This window comes from Meleagris gallopavo, chromosome 5, assembly GCF_000146605.3.
Source record: "Meleagris gallopavo isolate NT-WF06-2002-E0010 breed Aviagen turkey brand Nicholas breeding stock chromosome 5, Turkey_5.1, whole genome shotgun sequence".
Taxonomy (NCBI): Eukaryota; Metazoa; Chordata; class Aves; order Galliformes; family Phasianidae; genus Meleagris; species Meleagris gallopavo.
Genome location: NC_015015.2, coordinates 56,088,608 through 56,108,434, shown reverse-complemented (window position 1 = coordinate 56,108,434; position 19,827 = coordinate 56,088,608). Strand labels below are relative to the sequence as shown.

Below are 19,827 nucleotides of genomic sequence, written 5' to 3'. Positions count from 1 at the left end.
CTGGGCTGCTGTGAGATGTGGAGGTTGGTGGCCCTGCCTGTGGTGGGGGGTTGGAGCTTCGTGATCCTTGAGGTCACTTCCAACCCTGGCCATTCTGTGATTCTGTGAGGTGAAGGGGATTTAACTGCAGAGTTCTGAAAGATGTGAACTGGAGGTGGCATTTGTTTGTTGATTGCTCTGAAGCTGGGTTATCAATCTGAAAATCCAAGGAGAGGTAAATGAAAACAAAGGGTAACAATTAAATTTTTGGAAATATTCTATCCCAAAAGGCCATTTTATTTCTATTAGATTCCTTGCAGTATGAACTCGTAAAGGACCCTTTGAAAACTGGGCAAATAAGAAGGAATTCTTGAACTTTAAGCACAGATTTTTTGATGAGTCAGGTAATGTCAACTACTTCTTTTAGATGCCATGGGAAAAAAAAACAACACAAATGCAAAAAAAGCAAACGTGTATATTCTCATCTGTGGCAATGCTGAAATACTGAACTTTTCAAAATGGAAATCTTGATGCAGATTTGTTTCCAAAGAGTTTGCATCCTCCTCGTTGCACATTGTAATTGCACAGCCTCAGAACAAGATTGAATTTGCTGTATTTACAATAATTACTCAATTAGACATAATTAGACTAATTATACAAACCAGTGGAGAAAATATATATATTTTTACCAATCTCTACAATCTAGGGACATGATCCAGAATACCACTGTGAGTTCAACCCACCAGTTCAACTTGGAGTCTGCAGCTAAAGACTGAGCTGCTGCTCTTTGGGTCCAATCCAGAATTTAATAACTTGGGTAATGTTGTTCCCACTGCCCTGGACCAGGCCCTTCTCTAGTCCAGATAAACCCCTTTTCAAAGCAGGATCTTTATCCTCAGGATCAGCCATTTCAGGCTTGGATCGTGCAAAGACTGAATCAGCGTGAGCCTGATTTTAATCGCATCGTTTCTGTGGGACTGATTGTACATACAAAACACTTCAGTTCCCATGCTCCAAACATTGACTGAGCTTGATTTAATGACAACCTCTTTTCTTTTCTTACTATCTATATCTTCTCTTGTACTATTTTTTTTTGTGATTTCTTTACTTTCATTTCACACACTACAGCTACACAAACTACATTCTCCCCTAGATATACCCAGGCAGTTGATGCACATGACATTACTGAAAACACTGAAGATGTTTCCCAAGGCATATGGAAATCAAAAGTTGTAGCAGTTTGAGCAAGACACAGGACAATGGACATTTTTCAGAGTTTGCTTTTTGGCTGTTCTGTGACCTGTGGGTCACTGTTGGCCTCCCTGGGTGCTCTGCCATTCCCAAGCATGATGCTTCTTGGGATAAACAGAGGCAAAGACTTAGAAGTGGGCAGCAGAAGGAGGAGATGGCAGTGGAAATCTTGTAGAAAACTGCAGTTTTCACTTGATTGTGTCAGAAGGAACTCCTTCATTCATATCCCACTCAGGCCCCTGGATTGTCGTTTCCATCGTTTTAACTGGCTAAAAATAAAATCCATCAGGAGCTCATTTTCAAAAGAAAGCCAGCAAGATTTCTGTAGCTTAAGATATTTTCATCAAGCAGATTGTACCTTGCGATACGATATCCAGAATAATTCTGTGACTTCAAAGGCTGCCAACACAATTTCCCCCTCTCTTTTTTCTCACTTTCAATATATATAAGGTGGGCTATGGTGTCAGGCTCTGCCAGCCATTGTTTTTTCTGCTATTTAAAAAGATAAGTTCTAAGCAATTCTAAAGGAAGTTATAAAAAACAAAAACAAGGTCTAAAATAATTATTAAAATAATAAGTCCTCCTGGCTCCCTCTCCACAGGTTTTTCCTAACGCTCTTTCTTGCTCACACAGGGGGAAACGAAGATCCTGAAGCTGAAGAACCTTCGACCTCAGGACTACGCCAACTACAGCTGCATCGCCTCAGTGAGGAATGTCTGCAGCATCCCTGATAAGATGGTGTCCTTCCGACTCTCCAACAAAACAGGTGGGCCTCCAGCAGCTCATTTGATGTCCCGTTGAGGTCTGTTGGGCTGCACAGCGTTCTTCTCCCACTTAACATACAAAATGTTAGGATTGTTCAGGTTGGGAAAGACCACTAAGATCACCAAGCCCAACGCCAACCCATCCCACCATGGCCCTCAGTGCCACGAGGGTTGTTAGAGTTATGGTTGGACGTGATGATCTCTGAGGTCTTTCCCAACCTGAGCAATTCTGTGATTCTATGATTCTATGTGTGTGCAACCACACAGTGCTAGGAATTATTTCAGAGCACGTTGTACAGGCAATTGTTTTCTCTCTTCTCACCAAAGGTAGGATTTGAAGAAGAGTTGATCCTTGAGGTCCCTTCCAACCTAACCGAAGCCATTCTATCATTCTATTTTTTATTATTTCTATCAGTGTTTTTAAATTTCTAGGTTTTATAACATTATTCACATTTTACTGCCACGTCAGAGAGTTTTGTTCGTATGAATAGACTTGATTTTAAAGAAAGTATTGCAGTGAGGTAGAAGGAAAGCACAACTCAGCCAGGGCTGGGCACAGAGGAGAACGTTCCCTTCCAGTCCTCCAAACACTTTCAAATACTTCACTCAACACTTTGCTGGAAACTAGTTATTTTAAATCAACAAAGTATTTTAGGAAAAGAATCAGCCTTTTTGTATTCTTACATCAATTTAAACGATTGATTTATATATTGATGCACTTGAGATGTTCTCATGATGAATTACATGTCAATTTCTTACTTAGAAAAGAAAAAATAACCCTTTTTTTTCAGAGTTTCATTGCTTCAAAAGGAAATATGCAAAAAAAGTCAGGTCACAGTGCTCTGCAGCAGACATTTATCTATCTTTGACCAAGCTCTGTCCATGTTGTGGTGTTTCTTGTGCCTTTGCTCCTTTCTTTGGACTTGTCCCTGTGCAGATACCACTTGTGCATCTTCCCCTTTATTTTTACTGCTGTGCCTCCTGATCTCAGGGTGTGCAAGCATGCTGATGTGTGCTGGTTTTCAAGAGGATGGAAATCATAGGTTGTGATTCCCTTACATGTTCCATGTCCAGGATCAACAGCTGATGTGTCTTATGTGGCTTATGATTGAAGGGCAAAGTCCTTGGCATAGGGTTATAGAAGTGTTTTTCAGAGAAATGTTCTGCAGGAAATGCTACATTTGAAGGCTTCATGTTATGGGAGTTTTGCCTTAAAAGTGTATGCCTTGGAGCATGAAAAACAGGTAGCAAATAAACAAAATAGCTGAAGCATTAACATGTCAAGGCCAGGCTGGAATGGGCTGTGAGCGACCTGCTCTAGAGGGAGATGTCCCAGTCTGTAGCAGGCAGTTGGAACTAAATGGTCTTAAAGATCCCTTCCAACCCAAACCATTCTGTGATTCTATGCTGAGTGTGTCTAAGATGAAGTATGAATTTTATGTGAACCAGCACATTTCACATTATTTCTGCCCTCCTGGCTTTATATGATGGAGTTGCCTTCAGCTTCTTCATAATTTCTGATTGGTAGGCAGGGACTATGAAACTATGGGATGTCTCATTTCATCTCACAGCCCACTGCTGAGCAAACGGCCAGCATTGGAGCTGCTGCTGGTAGTAGGGGAGTTACAGGCAGCCCCAGAGGTATTCATCAAAATGTATTGGAAGCACTTGTTTTATTCTTTTACTGATTTTGCCAGGGGGAAAAAAGAATGAATCAAAATGTGACATTTGGCTTTCTTTTACACTAAAACAAAACCCAGAAGTTCGTTTATGTTGTGGTAATGAGAAAATTGAAATAGTGTGATTATTCTGATCTAAGCATAGCTGATCATGATCTAATTCTGCAACAAGAATGAATTATTTCCACCTTACTAATGTCATGTTTATTTTGGGAGAAAGCTGTCTTCTCCAGGAGGTTGTGTTGGTACATTAACAGGAATAGCTCTTCTAGAATAGCTGCTGAGGTAAACAAGCCTGGAAATGTATGAAGATTCACACTATCTCATGAAGAACCTGGTGATAGCTGTCATCAAGGGCAAGATTAAGTAGGTATAGTAATTACTACAATAATGTAAGGATAGCGACTGATGTGTTGATGACACTGGGACAAAACTTTTCTCATTTAATGTGACATCTGGTAAAGCTATTTGGTAGAACTTCACCTGGTGTAACTTCATAGAAATTACATAAATCATCAATGCAGATGAATCCAGGATAAATCCACCTTGATGGAAATCAGAACCTGAACTTGATGTGTTTTAAAAGAGCAATCCCAGCCTGCCCACCTGCCTTTAATTTAAGGCTGAATGCTCATTACTGCTGTGTCAGTCTATGGAAACAATAGAGACGAACAGAAATGTCTGTGAGGTTTGCAGACACTCATGGTGTTTCTGGTATGTGAAGTGCCTAGAAGTGAATTTATGTTTTTCTACTAATTATGTGTAAAACTGGTGGCAGTTTGGCTGCTCTCAGGTCTATAAGCAGAACTGGTGGGAGAGCTTTGGTTGAACTTTATTTCGCAGTTACTGCTGAGAGATGACCAAGGAGAACAGCCAAGCCCTACAGCAGCTGTGGGTTCCCCCCTTGATCCAGTTGTGATTTGTCTGCCTGGCTTCAGGCTTTTATTGCCTGAGACAGGACTGTGTGGTTTGCCAGGCTCCCTTTTGATGGACTGTCTTGAGGGTGACGTTGGGAATACTTTTCCTTGCCACAGATGTGCACTGTGTTTGGGCAGCTCAGGGCCATGAGCTGTCTCAGCAGCTATATGGGCTCTATGAGGGTTTGTGGACCGTCTGCATGGCATGCCATGCTTATGCTCAGCAGGATGCCAGGATGCTGCCAGGAGCATTTGTCACCCATGGTGAGCAGTGGCAGGAATTGGTGCTCAGCAGGTGCGAAACCAAACCAGTGCACCAATTGTTGTATCCCTTGGAACCAATAGTGCTCTGTGGCATCCTGCTGCTTCACTGCCCACAGTGCTTCACGGGCACTGAGGTCGCCACAATCACAGTTGGGTCATCTGTTAAACCTTCTGCTTGATCGTCTCCTGTTACTCTAAGAGAGTACAGTTTCAGAGATGCATCACCAGTTTTTCCCCGTTTCTTTCCTGGAAGCACTCATGTCTCCCACCTTCTCCTGTTACCATTTGAGGAATACAAAGGTCTTTCATACCTTTGTATTCCTGCGCACGCACCAGAGTGAAGAGACTAATTTGAGGAGCACCAGGCATGTCTCTAGGTGAGCAGATTGGGCTTCTGCTCAGCGTGGCCTGTCCCTGTCACCTTTCTGTTCTCGTGCTAATTATTTGATTGTGTGTCATGGCATCACCAGAACAATCAATTACAATGATAAAACCAATCGCAAGGAAACTTCCTGCCTAGTTTGTGAATAATTAGGGAAATAATTAAGCTGATGCCATGAGATGAACATGTATTTATCAGTATACTTTGGACAAGATGTAAGTTTAAAGTGTTACACATAGGTATAATTAGTTACACTCACACCACCTTTATTCAACCACAGTGTCTTCAGTACATTCGTTCTGCACGAGATGTGAAGCCTTAGACCTAGCATCATATATGTCTGTAGTTACTTTGGGAGCTGGAGTGCATTGGCATTGCTTTCCAGACATGTGTATTTCTTTGTTCCAGTGCAGACTAGTTTAAAATACAAAAATAAAAAAAGATTTTGTCATGAGAGAAACTGAGATCATCTCAGAAGCATGTGACTGTGCATATGCTGAAGCCCAATCTGACAATTAGCACTAATATTGTACAGCAGCATGTATAGAGGCACTTGTCAAGCGTAGACCCACTTTGTACCTCAAGACAGCTATTACTCTGCAAATGTAGTACTTAAATGAGAAATCTGAAGGGAAGCAGAAGCACTGTGAAATGTTTCACCTGCTGTCAGATTGCTCTTGAGTGGCAGGAGCAGAAATAGAAGTCAGGATGTGAAGAAGAACAGCAAAGGGACTAATTTTGCAACTCTCATTTGTTTTTAGTAGACTAAGTCCCTTTAAAATCAGCACACAGAAGTTAATTTGGGTAAGTTAATGCAAGCGGGAGTTGTAATACACCAAATGCAGCTGCTTTACAAGAAAATCAAGGGGTAATTCTGACAAGGAGGAGGAACCCTAACAATCTTCTCAGTATATGTGCTTGAATCCAGGCTGTTGGAAGAGGAGCAGCTGCAAGTGGGTGTCACACTGAGTCACGACCTCCATACTTTCTGTCTACGCTGCCAGATTTTGTTGTATCTCCATGTACACGCTGTACCCAGGAAGACAAGCTGGTTGCTCAGATTCTGGCTCCTACTCTACCCTTTGGGTTTTTCTTGAGGGTGCTACTGCCCCATCTCTTTTCTGAGGCCCTGGAGAATCATTGCATGGCATTCACATGTTCTCCCCATTCAATTTTTTCACCTTCTTAGAGCTCTTGATGTATTTGTGTTCCTCAACCTGCTGGCGTTTTCTCTCCAAACAGTCCTCACAGCTGGAAGCAGCTGAAGCACAAAAGATTGCACTAGCAGCAAATGCTTCTGGGGTGGGGGAAGCACACCATACAGGTTTTTTCTTCTCATAGGAATGGCTCCTATCTGCTCTTACTTACAAATGTCTTGGAAGCACTCCTTTGCCTTTTCTTCCTCTTGCGTTTTGTTTGGATAAAATCTGGCCACAATCTCCATACTGTCCTTACAGCCAGACTGGTGACGTGTGGCTGTCTGGAGGAAAACTGTCTTTGTGCTTGAAGGGGATGTCCAACAGGTGGCCATTTATTTGAGTCATCCCTCAGAGATCAAAATCGGAAAAAGTGCTGCTCAATATCTTTCCTAATGACAAAAACAATGGGAACGGGTGCATTTGGGGCCAAATTTGGGAAGGCAGGCAACAGCCTCATGAGGGAAATGTTGTGTCCTTCCCCTTGGGAGAAACAGGCCCAACGCATGAGTACGTTGGTTCCAACTGGGTAGAAAGCAGCTCTGCAGGAAGAGAGCTGGGAACCTGGCAAGCAAGTTGAACACGAGCCAGCAATGGGCTTTGCCAAAAAGGCCCACAGCAGGCAGGGCTGTGACTCAGGCCCACTGCCAGCAGGCCAGGAATGGGATCTGTCCCTTCTGTGCTGCTCTCCTGAGTCTGCGTCTGGACTGCCTTGTCCATTTTAGGGCTCCCTAACACAAGAAAGATATGGAACAAGTCCAGTGGACGCCACAAAAACAGTTTGGGGCTTGAGAATGTCACACACAGGAGGAAGCTGGAGGAGCTGGGTTTGTTTGGCTTTGGGAAGGTGCTAAAAATTTGCCCCTGTAAGGCCCACAAGCAATGGCCATTGCTTGAAGCAGACATTGGTCCAGAGGCCTCCAGAGATCCCTCCCAGTGGAAATGATCTATGATTCTCTGACTGGAACAAGCACGCTAAAAGGAAGAACAGTCCTGGGGAAGTTGTTCTTTGAATTCGGTATTATCTTCTCTCCCCAGGACGTGTCTGTGTATGTGGGAACTGATGAGATCCCGAGGACCTGCCTCATTAGCCTGGGCCCTGCAGGGTCAGGAGGAAATCTGAAGTTGCCCAGCAGGAGTGAGCACAACCTCCTGTAGAAATACAGGACTTATATTATTCCAAGCTGTAATTATGCTCTGTATCAAGCATGAATTATTGACACATGATATTAAAATCTGTCTCCAGCTTACATGTGACTCAGTGTTTAATATTTAGAGCAGGGAAAGGTGACTTCAAATACAACTTATGCTGAATCTCACATCTTGATGATCAAATGTATATAGTAAATATGAATGGATCCTTTAGAAGTGTTACTATTTCCAAGTGTCAGAGACAAAGCATGATGCTTACCCATCAAACCAAACATCTTCCATTTTGAAAGGTTTATTTCAAACGTCATTAGGATTCAAAAAGAGTTGAAATAAGTAGGCAGCTTGCAGTATTTAAATTCTGGGCTTCCTTTTATGTTTCTTCTAATATGATTGTGTAAAAGCAAATAAAGCAGTCTTCATCTGCAAAGCATTTTCAGTGGCATTGATTCATTTGAAAATGTGTATTAATTTGAATTAGCCAGTTAAGGCTGCGTAGTGCAGGTGATATCGTTATATCATAAAGATAACATATCAGGTGATATCATAATATTAAGGTTGATTTCTGGCAGCTGTTAACACAGAAATAATCCCACACAGTAACTTTTTACCAAGAAAGATGAGTATTTTGATGTGTGATTTTTCATCTTTGTGACAAAGTTTATTCATGTTGCACTCTGTCTGTGGGATGTCATGGGAATGGAACTGAGACAGGCTTGGTTCTAATCTCTCCTTTAGAAAGCAGTCTGTTTCTCTTCATTCAGACAACACATCTTTAGGAGAATTATCTGACTTCAAAAATTATTTCTCTCAGTGACCTCTGGCATTCTAAAGAACGTGGCAGCAATATATGGTCCTGCACTACCAAGGCCTGAAGTGCTCTGATAAGCGATATAGCCAGCTGTATACTCAGAGCTGAGTACTGAAGGTAGATGAGATTAGTGCTACAGTAAGAAGGAATAATACAAAATAAAGCTTGTAAGGACTCCAAGAAGTCACATAGACTCATTTTTCTTGGCAGAATGCACTGGATCCAAACCATGATCTAGCCCTATGCTTATCTGTCCCAACTTCTGACATTGTGATCTGATGGCCCACCCAAATCTTCCTTTCTGTAACTAGAGCCCTTCACTCTGGTCCTATCCACTGTGATGTGGAGATTATCCTTTTCCTCTTTGCAGCAATGTTCTGTATGTTGAAGGTGTTTATCTTGTCCTGTCACTTCTGTTGAATAGTGAGCCTAGATCCTTAATTTTTTCCCCCATGAATCACATCCTGTGTACCTCACACGGTTCCCTATGGTCTCTGTGCACCTCCTTGGAGGATTTGAGTGCTTCAGGGCGTGCTGAGTACTGTGCTGCATGTTAGCAAATGCATACTGCTGATTTTTGCTTGGGTTCAGACTGCTATCTACCATAACCCTGAGGGTCCTTTGTCTCCATCTCCTCGTTAGCCACTAATCCAGACGCAGACTCAGGAGAGCAGCACAGAAGGGACAGATCCCATTCCTGGCCTGCTGGCAGTGGGCCATTAGTGTAATCCACTAATTGTGTGGGTGATGGTCACTGTTGAAAGAGAGGATTTGTCTTGCCTAACTCGCTGAAAGCTTTGCTATCTGTAGTGCACTGTTGTTCAGGGAGTGCTGTTCTCAGTGGAGAGAGATATCTCCAAAGAGCAGTTTATGCCATCTATTTTCAGAGAGCAGGAGTTGGGCTTTGGGGATGCTTACATCTCATCAAGATCCGTGACCTCGGATTGCACGCCTGACTTTCCGGTGGTTGAAATTAGCAGAGATGAATTTAAGCCTACATTGCTTAAAGGTAGACTTGCATCTAAATATAGTGAAGAAGGGGACAGTTGCATGAGTGAGTTAAGCTGATTTAACACTGCTCTGCTTCTAACGGGAGAATCCTGCCTTCCCTTCATACCCTCCTGATAAAATGTCCACAGAATGAATAGTTCATACAGTGTGGGAGCTGTGAGCTATTGTAGTTGGCTCCCGAGCGTAACCACCGAGGAAGTGCTCTGAATAGCAAACGGATCCGCCTCCCTTCCTCCCAATCCAGCTATCAATGCCACATCTGTGCGTGAACAGCAGCACGAGCAGAGCTCGAGTCATCAAAGTGCTGCTGCTGCGGGATGAAAGGCAGCCAGGCACATGGCATAAAGAAGATGAGTCATCAAAGCAGCGTCCCCATTGGCTGAAAAACAGAGGATTTTCCAAAAAAAAAAGTTGGAGGAGGAAAAATAAAGCTATTTAGGATGGAGGGAGAGGGCAGGGTTACCTGCTGCCTGTCCAGGCCAATGCTCTGAGCTGGCTGCTTGCACAGGTCTGGGTGAGCCAGGTCCATTTTCCACACAAAGGCTGTGTGGAAAATGGACCTGGCTAAAGATAATCTCATTCTTTGCTCTGTTTCTCTCCCATAATTCTCCTTCCTGCTTCCCCTGAAACTTCGTCATTTTCTGTTCTTAATAGTATGTCTGCAATTGGACGTACCAAGGCAAAAAAATGGACGCATACCTGAAATAATTGGGATTTAGCCCCCCTTTGGCTTTATTTTCTCATCTTTTGCAAGTGCTAGAAATGTAAGGGGAATGATGAAATGGGAAAAATAGCAAATAACATCCTTCTGCAGAGAGCTCAGATTAAAGGATCTCTGCCTATTGATTTTTCCCCTTGGCTTTGCTGGAGATCACATTGCCAAACCAACAGGGAACCTGCCCAGGAAGCCTTGCCTCTTCCCAGCAGCCTGCAGCCAAGTTTGTACCTCCTGAGTGGGCACATGAGCTGCTGGCACACAGAAGTTGGTGCTTGCTTGACAGTTTTGCCAACTGGAGCATCTTATTTTGGCTGCTTCAATGTACACTGGCACTTGCTGCCCAGGAGATTTCTCTTTTTGGGGAGACCAGCTATCGGACTGTCAGACAGCAGCCAGAAGATTACAGCTCTGTCAGCAGCAGCAGGGAGGATAAAAGCAGAGAGGATGGGGGCATAAAAGTGGTTCGGGTTGTTTTTTCTGAGAGAGTATTGATGAAAGGAAAGAACCTCCTCTACTGCAGCAGGCTGTGACAAGTGTGGTCAATAGCAGGTTTCTTTTTACCCAATAATTTAAAATCTGGACCTCAGCTGGGAGTTGTAATCTGTTCTTTTTTGAACTGTACTGGATAAGTAAGTGCTGAAATGATGCTCCTAGCCCAGCAGGGACCACAAGTGTTGTCTCTTTTTACTCTGACTTGAATGAGACTTTCATAATGTGCGTAGTTAGGAGTATATGCATTGTACTCCTGCAGGAAATCATCCCAGTAAATCAAATGGATGCGTGCTCACACACATCTATATATATATGTGAGAAAGTATAATCCAATTATGTTCTATTACTTCAGTTCTACATATGAAGTAATTCACAAAACTGGAGGAAATTGTCTTTTCACTTTTATTCATCATAGAAGAGTCAGTTGTCAAGGATATGACTTTTGCTCTGCTTTGATATGTCTATTAAAGCATTAGATTTCTCTTGCCTTTCCAGTAATCCCTAAAGCCAATTGTGACATTTTCTCAATTCTGCATACCCACTCTAAATGCATATATTTGTCCTGTAATTATAACACACTTCAGAATCAGATTTTTTTCTGTATCCCATATCACTTTCAAATATCAGTCTCCTCCTGGTGCAGCACCAGCCTCAGATACCCATCCCCGACAGCAGAAAGACTGCTGCTTTCACATCCACTGAACATCAGCATTGGACCTTTGATCAGGAGATGTTCCCATTCTCTCTGCCAGTGACCCCAAGGCAGCTCTGCTTGAAAGGGAACCATTCTGTTGTAGAGCCAGGTTGTCACACTGGAGGCACTTGGTATGCTGGCATGTATTTTAGGGTGCTGATGATCACTTAATGACTTTGTGCTGGATCTGGCAAACTTATGCTCTAGTCATTAATCAGCTTGTTGAATGCTGCTATTACTTGGTGAGGACCGGTATGCGTTGTAGACGCATTTTAAAGTTAATCTCCGTCTGTATGCCAACAGTGCCTAACCCATCTTGTGTGCACATGTTAATACTGAAAACAGACTGATTCCATTCTGATTTCTCCGTGGTGCCTGGATGTGCCTGCATTCTGCCCCGCTGCACTCAGCATTGCACTGTCACAGCTCTGCTGGGACCTCGAAGCCAGGCTCTGCAGCCCTCTGAAACACACTGGTGCAGGAGCGATGCTTGCAAGCAAAAACCTCTGAACTGAGGTCCCTTTAAAAAGGATGCAGCTGCAGTCTGAATGGGAGCCCGGCCGGCTTCCCTCTCCATGAGTAGGGCCTTGTTTGGTTCAGGGCAGGGCTCGCAGTGGCTCTGCAGCTCCCTTTGTGCCCCAGCAACCCAACCAGGGCTCCGAAATGTGGGGCTGGCACACGGAAACCCCTGCTGCTAAAGGGCAGCAAAGATGCAGAGCTCTTTTGAAAATGGAGGCTGTTCTCATTACAGTGTCCAAATAGGATGTTTGGAAAGCTTGTTCCACGTGCTCACCCATGGAAATATTTACCAAAGCTTGCTATATTTTTCTAACAAAGTTTATTTTTCCCATCAGAAAGTTGAAGGTTTCCACTGGGCAGGTTGCCTGGCTGAGCCTGCGGGTGCTGGGGGGAAGGCTCCTGGGTGAGGATGCTTTGCTGGTCCAACCTGCATGGCCCTGTGCTGGTCTTGTTTAATAATGAAATCAAGATTGATTCCTTAGGAGGAAGTTTTTCACTCAGAGGGTGGTGAGGCACTGGAACAGGTTGCCCAAGGAGGCTGTGGATGCCCCATCCCTGCAGGCATTCAAGGCCAGGCTGGATGTGGCTCTGGGCAGCCTGGGCTGCTGGTTGGCGACCTGCACATAGCAGGGGGTTGGAACTGGATGAGCATTGTGCTCCTTTGCAACCCAGGACATTCTAGGATTCTATGATTCTATGACTGGGGCCATAAGTTGTTGGCTTAGTGTCACTGCAGTATGCTTCTTTTCAGGTGACCTCAGCTGGGACCATGTGAATGATGTTCGGTGAGGATGTGAGGGTCTTCATGAGCCTCAAAATGCTCAGCTTTCCTCTGCTTTGTCCATTAAAAAGTAAGAGGCACAATGTCAGGAGTGGTTCCTGCTTGTTTCAGAAAAGCAGGCTGGGCTGTAAAGCAGAAGGGAGCTTGGCTTACATAGTGCTTGCTGTCATGGGTGGTGTGGGTGCCACTGAGTAAAACCACTTGGAAGTCAGAGGCTGATCCAGCACACACAGCGCCTTGCAGACTTCTGCCAGGAATACATGGTGACAAATGCTGTATTTTATTGAAAAAGTGATGGCTTTTTCCATAGTGTCATTTTCATATGAGTCAGATCTTCAGGAGAAGTCTTTATCTCCTCTTCCTTCTGACTCAGTTACATGATTTCCTGCTCTTAACCAAATACTGCAGCTCAGGCTGGGGCTGCCCCATGGGTGTCCTGTTTGGGGTCCAATCCTGGTAGATGCTTTATGAATGCAAATGATGCATAAACTCCTGCATAGTCCTTTAGGCAAGAACCAGCAGGAGACCTTTCAAAAGGGTATATAAAAGCAGTACAGTGGACAGATACGTATTACTCTGTCCACCTGTTTGACAAAAAAATATATATTGTTTTATACCCTGAAGCAGGGGTTTTAATAGTCCTTCAATAATATTTTGATATAATCATCAACTACTATAATTGCTCTGGATCATCTTGTCATCTTTATAAATGTCTGCTCCATTTTTTCATTATGTTGGACCGAAAATATAGTGTGGCAATGAATTACACAGGTCTGTTTTGTGCTATATGTGTGCTTAGCCTTGGAAGCCAGTAAATAAGACAGATGAAAAATCCACTTTAGAGAGAGGATTAGGCCAAAATTTCAGTTTCCTGAAGTGAAAATGATCCGAGAGGTATTACAGAACTTTGAGATCAATGGGAGGTTGGCACAGGTATGTTGTTAAAAATGGCACTTTCTGCCCTTTTATGTCCGTGGGCTCCTGAAGGATTTGTAAATCCTTGTCCTAAAGGTGGATGAGGCTTGCACATCTCCTGCCACCTGAATGTTACTTGTGCAGATGGAACATATCTCTGGGCTCTGTCTGCAGTCAGCCGGGACAGACCAATTCCACATGGAGAGGGACTTGCCAGGGTATAGCTGAAGGTAGGTGGCAGACAAGATGAACTGCCTTCTGGCAATTTGAAACCAGAACAAGGAGAGATTTCATGTGCTAGTGAGCTACACATTCTCGTATCAAACCTGAGCTGGTGCTAAGCCTTCTAACAGCTATTGTTTTGGACCATTTAGAAGAGAGAGTCTAATTCAGTGTTTCCTGTCCATGCTGTTACCTGGAGGTTTTTTGCTGTGCTCTCATTACTCCTTTCCGTGCTAATCTTTGGGGTGCTGCATTGCTGCAGCATCACTGAGGAGCAGTTAGAGAATCATAGAATCATCATCGTAGAATCACAGAATGGCCTGGGTTGCAAAGGAGCACAGTGCTCATCCAGTTCCAACACCCTGCTATGTGCAGGTCACCAACCAGCAGCCCAGGCTGCCCAGAGCCACATCCAGCCTGGCCTTGAATGCCTGCAGGGATGGGGCATCCACAGCCTCCTTGGGCAACCTGTTCCAGTGCCTTACCACCCTCTGTGTGGAAAAACTTCCTCCTCATATCCAACCTAAACCTCCCCTGTCTCACTTTAAAACCATTCCCCTTGTCCTATCACCACCCACCCTCACAAACAGCTGTTCCTCCTCCTGTTTATCTGCTCCCTTCAAGTACTGGAAGGGCACAATGAGGTCTCCCTGGAGCCTTCTGTTCTCCAAGCTAAACAAGCCCAGTTTATGAAGTGCTCAGTGCACAGTGACAATGAGGAACTACATTTGGGCTTGTGAACTGCATTTTTTCTTTTCTTAACCTGCTGTATTTGGGGGCCCCAGGCCTGGATGCAGTACTACAGATGGGTCCACATAAGAGCTGAGTAGAGGGGGACAGTCACCTCCCTCTCCCTGCTGGCCTTCTGTTTTTAATGCAGAGGTGTTCCTGTGCTTAGCATTTCTGAATGGACTCAGCAAAGAATACTGCAGAAAGTCTACGTGTTGATAATTAGCCCAAGTTAATTACCTGTTCTCCCAGCATGTGACTAAAGTTATGTTTTAGCCCCGTTCTTTGCCATGTTCTGATGAGGCACACAAGCAGCTGCCAATTGAGCCCCACCTTTCCTGTCTTTGGCTGAAAAGGGGAAATCATCACTGAGTGCACTGAGAGCAGAGATGTGCCCTCACATGTGTATGCTTGCACATGTGTTGGGCTGGCAGCAACCAGCATGGAGGGATGGATTCCAGGGGGCTCATCTCCAGGCCAGGGTTCAGCAGCACACATGTGGCATTCAGTCAGACCAAATTCCATCACTGGTGGCACCACAAAGCTGAAAGGAAGAGGCTTTGTGTTATAGGAGCATTGCCATGTGGTGCTAATTGCCTATAGGGTTTCAAGCAAGGAAATACCAGAATACAGAATATCAGAGCTCCCATGGTTTTATATTGTGTTCACCATAGATATTTGACCCCTTGCTACATTGAGCTTCGTTTGCTGGAAACCTTCATCTCTCTTCTAAATGATTATTCTTTGGTTTGAATCAAGCTTTTAATGGGAGTCAGTGACTGTGCTGCTGGATTTTTGTTTGTGTTTGTGTTTTTGTGTGTGGGATAGGTTGTAGTTAAGTGAAATGCATGGTGTAAGCAAAGACAAATTGCTGTATGCAAACCATAATTTTCATGTACTTACTGTTTGGAGTGCTGATGAAAGGGATGTATCACAGCATTTTTATCACGTCAGCTGCTCTCTCTGTCTCACTACCTGAAGGGTGGCAAAGGACCCCTTTCATCTGGAGGATTATGAGGCCATTATGGTAAACAGCAGCACCTGCTTGGGTTGACATTGTTGGAGCTTTCATCTTTTCTTGGAAGTTTTGAAGCATTCTTTGTGGTTCTCTTGTTCCCTGCTTCGTGCCTTGATGTTTAGTGAGAGCAAGGAAGAGCAGCGTCTTGCTGGAATTATTCAGCAAAAGTCATTAATGCAGGTGGGAAGGGGCTGGCTGACTGCTTCCATAGCCCCAAGGTTGGGGATGTCCCTACAGGTCTGGAGCTCAGTTCTGGCTGCATGGAGGGTGCCTGGATCCCTGCTTCTGCTGCTTTCACCCAAACAGTTGCTCCTTAAGAATGAAATGCAACATGCCGCCTGGTTTCATACCTCTAATCCCCGAACAGGATTCCATCCACAAGTTGATGAAACTGACATCGGGGGACTTAGCAAAGAGACATTGACACAGTCAATAGGCAGTGCTGCCAGTTTCTGCCTGCACTTCTAGCCAAGCACCCAGCCTTGCCACCATCACACTGGCTTCCTGAGCTCAGTCATTTACTCTGGGGAGTGCCTACAGGGCTGGGGTGTGCAGGAATGGAGCAGGAGGCTGTATGTGAGGCTCTGTGATCTTAGGGGTTTCCCTAGCTGGGAGATTGCATATTCTCTGCTTCCCCTCTAAATGCAGACAGAGCCGGATCCTGGTGGGCGAGTGCCAAAGAAAACTCTTAGTTTGTAGCCAAGTCTCATACTTGCCTTTATGATATTCTTTTAATATTGTAATAAGATTCATATATAAAGCAGAGCACACAAGAATATATCTCTAGTAACGGTGACAGTGAAATGTCGTTTTTGGATGGAGAGTTTTTATTTCCTTTCATTTTTAGTCTCACCTTTTTAAATTTTCTATCCTCAGATTTTGCCCAGAATTTCCAACCGATGGAAATATATGCCCATGTTTATTTAGCACTGCTGCTTTTTCTGTCCTAGCAATATGGATTTAGACATTGGCTCATCCTTTATGCAGTTTAAAGAATGCCTTCAAGAAAAGTCCTAATCCAGCAAAGGTGGATTCCTCAATAAAAAAATACATCTTCGATTGCAATAATAAAGGAGAAAAGGGTCTTTGCTGTGTTCTGCCTCTTCCAAGCATGCAAGATTTTTCATAGGGTGGTGACTCCAGCACTTGGTCTTGTTGAACCTCATCCCATTGGTCTCAGCCCATCGATTGGCCTGTCCTGGTCCCTCTGTAGGGCCTGCCTACCCTCAAGCAGATCAACACTTCCTAACCACTTGCTGTCATCTGCAAAATTATTGAGGGTGCACTGGATAGATGCATAATGCAAGGGGCTTTGACTGGATTGCCTACAGAGGAACCTGCATCAGTGATTCTCTGAGCAGCAACAGCAATGCCCCACATGTGGAAGCTGACCAAATCGCAGAACGGGAACAGGATACAACTAGGTTGAGGAGCTGCTTCCTGGACATTTCCAACACTGCGTTTTGGTAAAGGCCTTTGCTAAGCACAATGACCTGAGATAAGCATAGAGTCAAGTTTAGCATGCCTGAGAGGTGGATCTGGAGAGGAGGAGGTCAGAAGTGCTCCAGGGTTATCATGATGACTGGCTTCCCAGTTGCCTCCCTTCTTGTTGCACTGCGTGGCACTGAAAGGCACCAGCCTGGAGCTGTGGCTGCAGGGCCCTGCCAAATGCAGGAAACCATCGGGCACCCAGAGACTGGTGGAATTCAGAAATCTGAATGCTAAGGAAGGGTCCAGGAAAGAATAAGTTCCGCTTCATGAGTCACACAGCTTCCGTCAGTTATTAATATTTATTAATATCCTTGTTACCGGAAACAGAGAAGGAGGGAGAGTATCTTCTCTGGACGTTATTCAAAACCCTCCTGGAGTACCTTTATTACGCATCCTACGCTAGGGAACCTGCTATAGCAGGGGGTTTGGTCTAGGGGATCTCCTGAGGTACAAACGACTTCCAGCCCTGACGATCCAGAATCTCCCCTGCCTTCGGGGAGGTGACTCTGGCCTTAACTTGCTGTAGTCTTTACACCCGTGGCCAGGAGCCTTGTGCTGCAGGCAGCAAGGTATGCAGATGAAGCACAGTTGCTCTGACAGCCGCTATCATGCTCCCATCCTACAGAGCCATCTCCTTACTTGCCAGAGCACTCTATGCCTACGGGGCTGCCTTGGTTCAGCGCTCACAGGCTCCCAGCCCGGCCTTTCTCTGTTAGCCTTCAAGAAATATTCCTGCCTCGTGCACATGTGATTCTGTAACAGGAGTAGACGCTGCTCAGTGGGCAGCGGCAGTTGCTCCTGCATATTTTCTCCACGGCAAAACCTCACCCAAAGCAGCCAGAGCCCGTGCAGCTGAAGAGGCCGCTGCACACATGGGCGTCCTAATATTCATTGTCAGAGCCCCTTCTAGCAGCCCGGCTCGAGCCAGCCAGCCTTTGGCTCAGAGCACCTTCAGACCAGCGGAGGCTGAGGGAGCAGTCAGCAAAGGGCTGCGCGATGTCAGGTGCTGAGATCTTGACACAACTGTCACCAACCTTCAGCTTTGCTCTCCCTGTGGCATATCAGCACTAAAATGAGTTTTGTGCATATGTTGAAAATTCTTACGTTTCCTGAGGAGTCAAAGGACGCCAAATGAATTTCAAGGGACTGTGTATCTGGAACGTAACCAGGCGTGCCACGTGAGGAGCACAGCATCCATGCAACTTGTCTCACCCCATTTTCTTTTTGAGAAAGGCCTGGGGGGCTCCTGCCTGCTTTGTAAAGGCTATCCCCATAGCCATGGCTGTGGGCGCCCAGGGCAGCTGAGAGCGAAGGGCCGAAGGGTGGGGTCGGGCTGCCATTTGTGACATCAGTAGGAATGCATAGCATCACAATGCAGGGGATGGCTTTAAGGCCGTGTCAGGCAGCGCTGCTGCAGTTTGACCTGGGCCATTGGTGAGTACAGCAGCAGGGGAAGGTCGGGCTGGATGAGGGACGTGGTGCAAACGCCAGCCCCTGTGGGAGTGCCACGGGCAGAGCTTGGAACCGTCCCTGCCAGCGCTGGCCTCGCACCCTGCTGCCACCCAGCTCCCTCGTACCCACTGCTCCTCCCTGAGCACAGGGCCTCACACATGCGGCTCGTGGCCCTGCTCCCTCCCAGCCCCACTGAGCCCCTCTCTCCCATCTCTTGCAGATCATGGCTTTGGTGCTTGTTCTCGCCTTGTTGGTGAGGGTGCTAAGTGTCAGTGTCACTGACGATGCGGTCATGCTCGAGGGCGTGCAGCAGCAGGAGGTCAATCTGCGAGAGCAGATGACACAACTGCAGCACGAGACAGAGCAAAGGAATGTGGAGCAGAGATGGGTGGACATGCCAGCTCTGCTCTTTACTCTGCTGAAGTATTGGAGAATCTGGTTCTGTATGGGACTGTTTTTCTTGCTCTTTTGGAACATGTGGCAGTCCCGAAAAAGGAGCCAGCACGATGATAGCAGTGAGGAGGACAGCTCCAGCAGCGAGAAGGAGGCAGCGGGGGCAGAGCAAGAGGAAAAGGAACAGGAAAAACAGGAAAAACAGAAGGGACAAGTGAGACAGGTGCAACGGGTGAAAGAGGTGAAACAGAAGAAACAAGTGGAATTGGAGGAACAGGTGGAACAGGACGATGAAAACTTCTACAGTTCAGCCTGGACCAGACATATTGTGGAGCGTGCTCTTCGAAAGGCGCAAGGAAGGCCCTCCAGGTGCCAGCTGGTGGAGGAGCTGATGAGCGACCTCCTGCTGGTCTTCAGATTTGTCTGGTCAAACAGTTTCTATCCAGTGCTGCGGTCTGCCATCGGGGTGGGCAGTGCATTTGAAGGCTGGAGTCCCCGGAAGGAGGACACTGTGTACCGCCTGCTCGTGCCCGTGGAGGCCCCCCGCGCGCACATCTTCCACCTGGAGATGGATGATGACGAGGACGATCTGGCAAGGAAATCCCGCATCCGCGTGGAACCGGTGTGCATGTGCATGAGGGAGCAGGAGCTGGGGGACGTGCTGTGCTTCCTCCACCACCCTGTGGAAGACCTGATCCAAAATCAGGACCCCAGCCTCCTACTGACGCTCTGCACTGGCTTCTACCTGGATGTGGAGAAAACTGTCACCTGGTTCAAGGTACAGCTGGCAACGATCTGGAAGGCCACCCTTCAGGCACACGCCTACAACTTAAAGGTGCTGCCCTCCAACCGCTCCTGTAAGCTCCAGCTGACAAACACCTCCAGCGGGGAAAAAATCCTCGTGGAGCTGCTGTTCGGGGTGCAACAAGGCAACTCGGACATCTTCCTGACCAGCCAGAACACAGAGGTCGGCTTTACGCCCAGCACAACATGGCTGCAG

General features: G+C 45.8%; 1 protein-coding gene across 1 annotated transcript in view; it reads left to right on the top strand.

The window, feature by feature from the left end:
- Positions 1-19,827, top strand: part of MDGA2 (MAM domain containing glycosylphosphatidylinositol anchor 2) — a 375,704-nt gene that overhangs the window by 226,157 nt on the left and 129,720 nt on the right. The window contains exon 5 of the mRNA XM_031553799.1: positions 1,864-1,996. Within this exon, the coding sequence (XP_031409659.1) occupies positions 1,864-1,996 (133 nt within the window). The remainder of the gene's footprint in view (positions 1-1,863; positions 1,997-19,827) is intronic.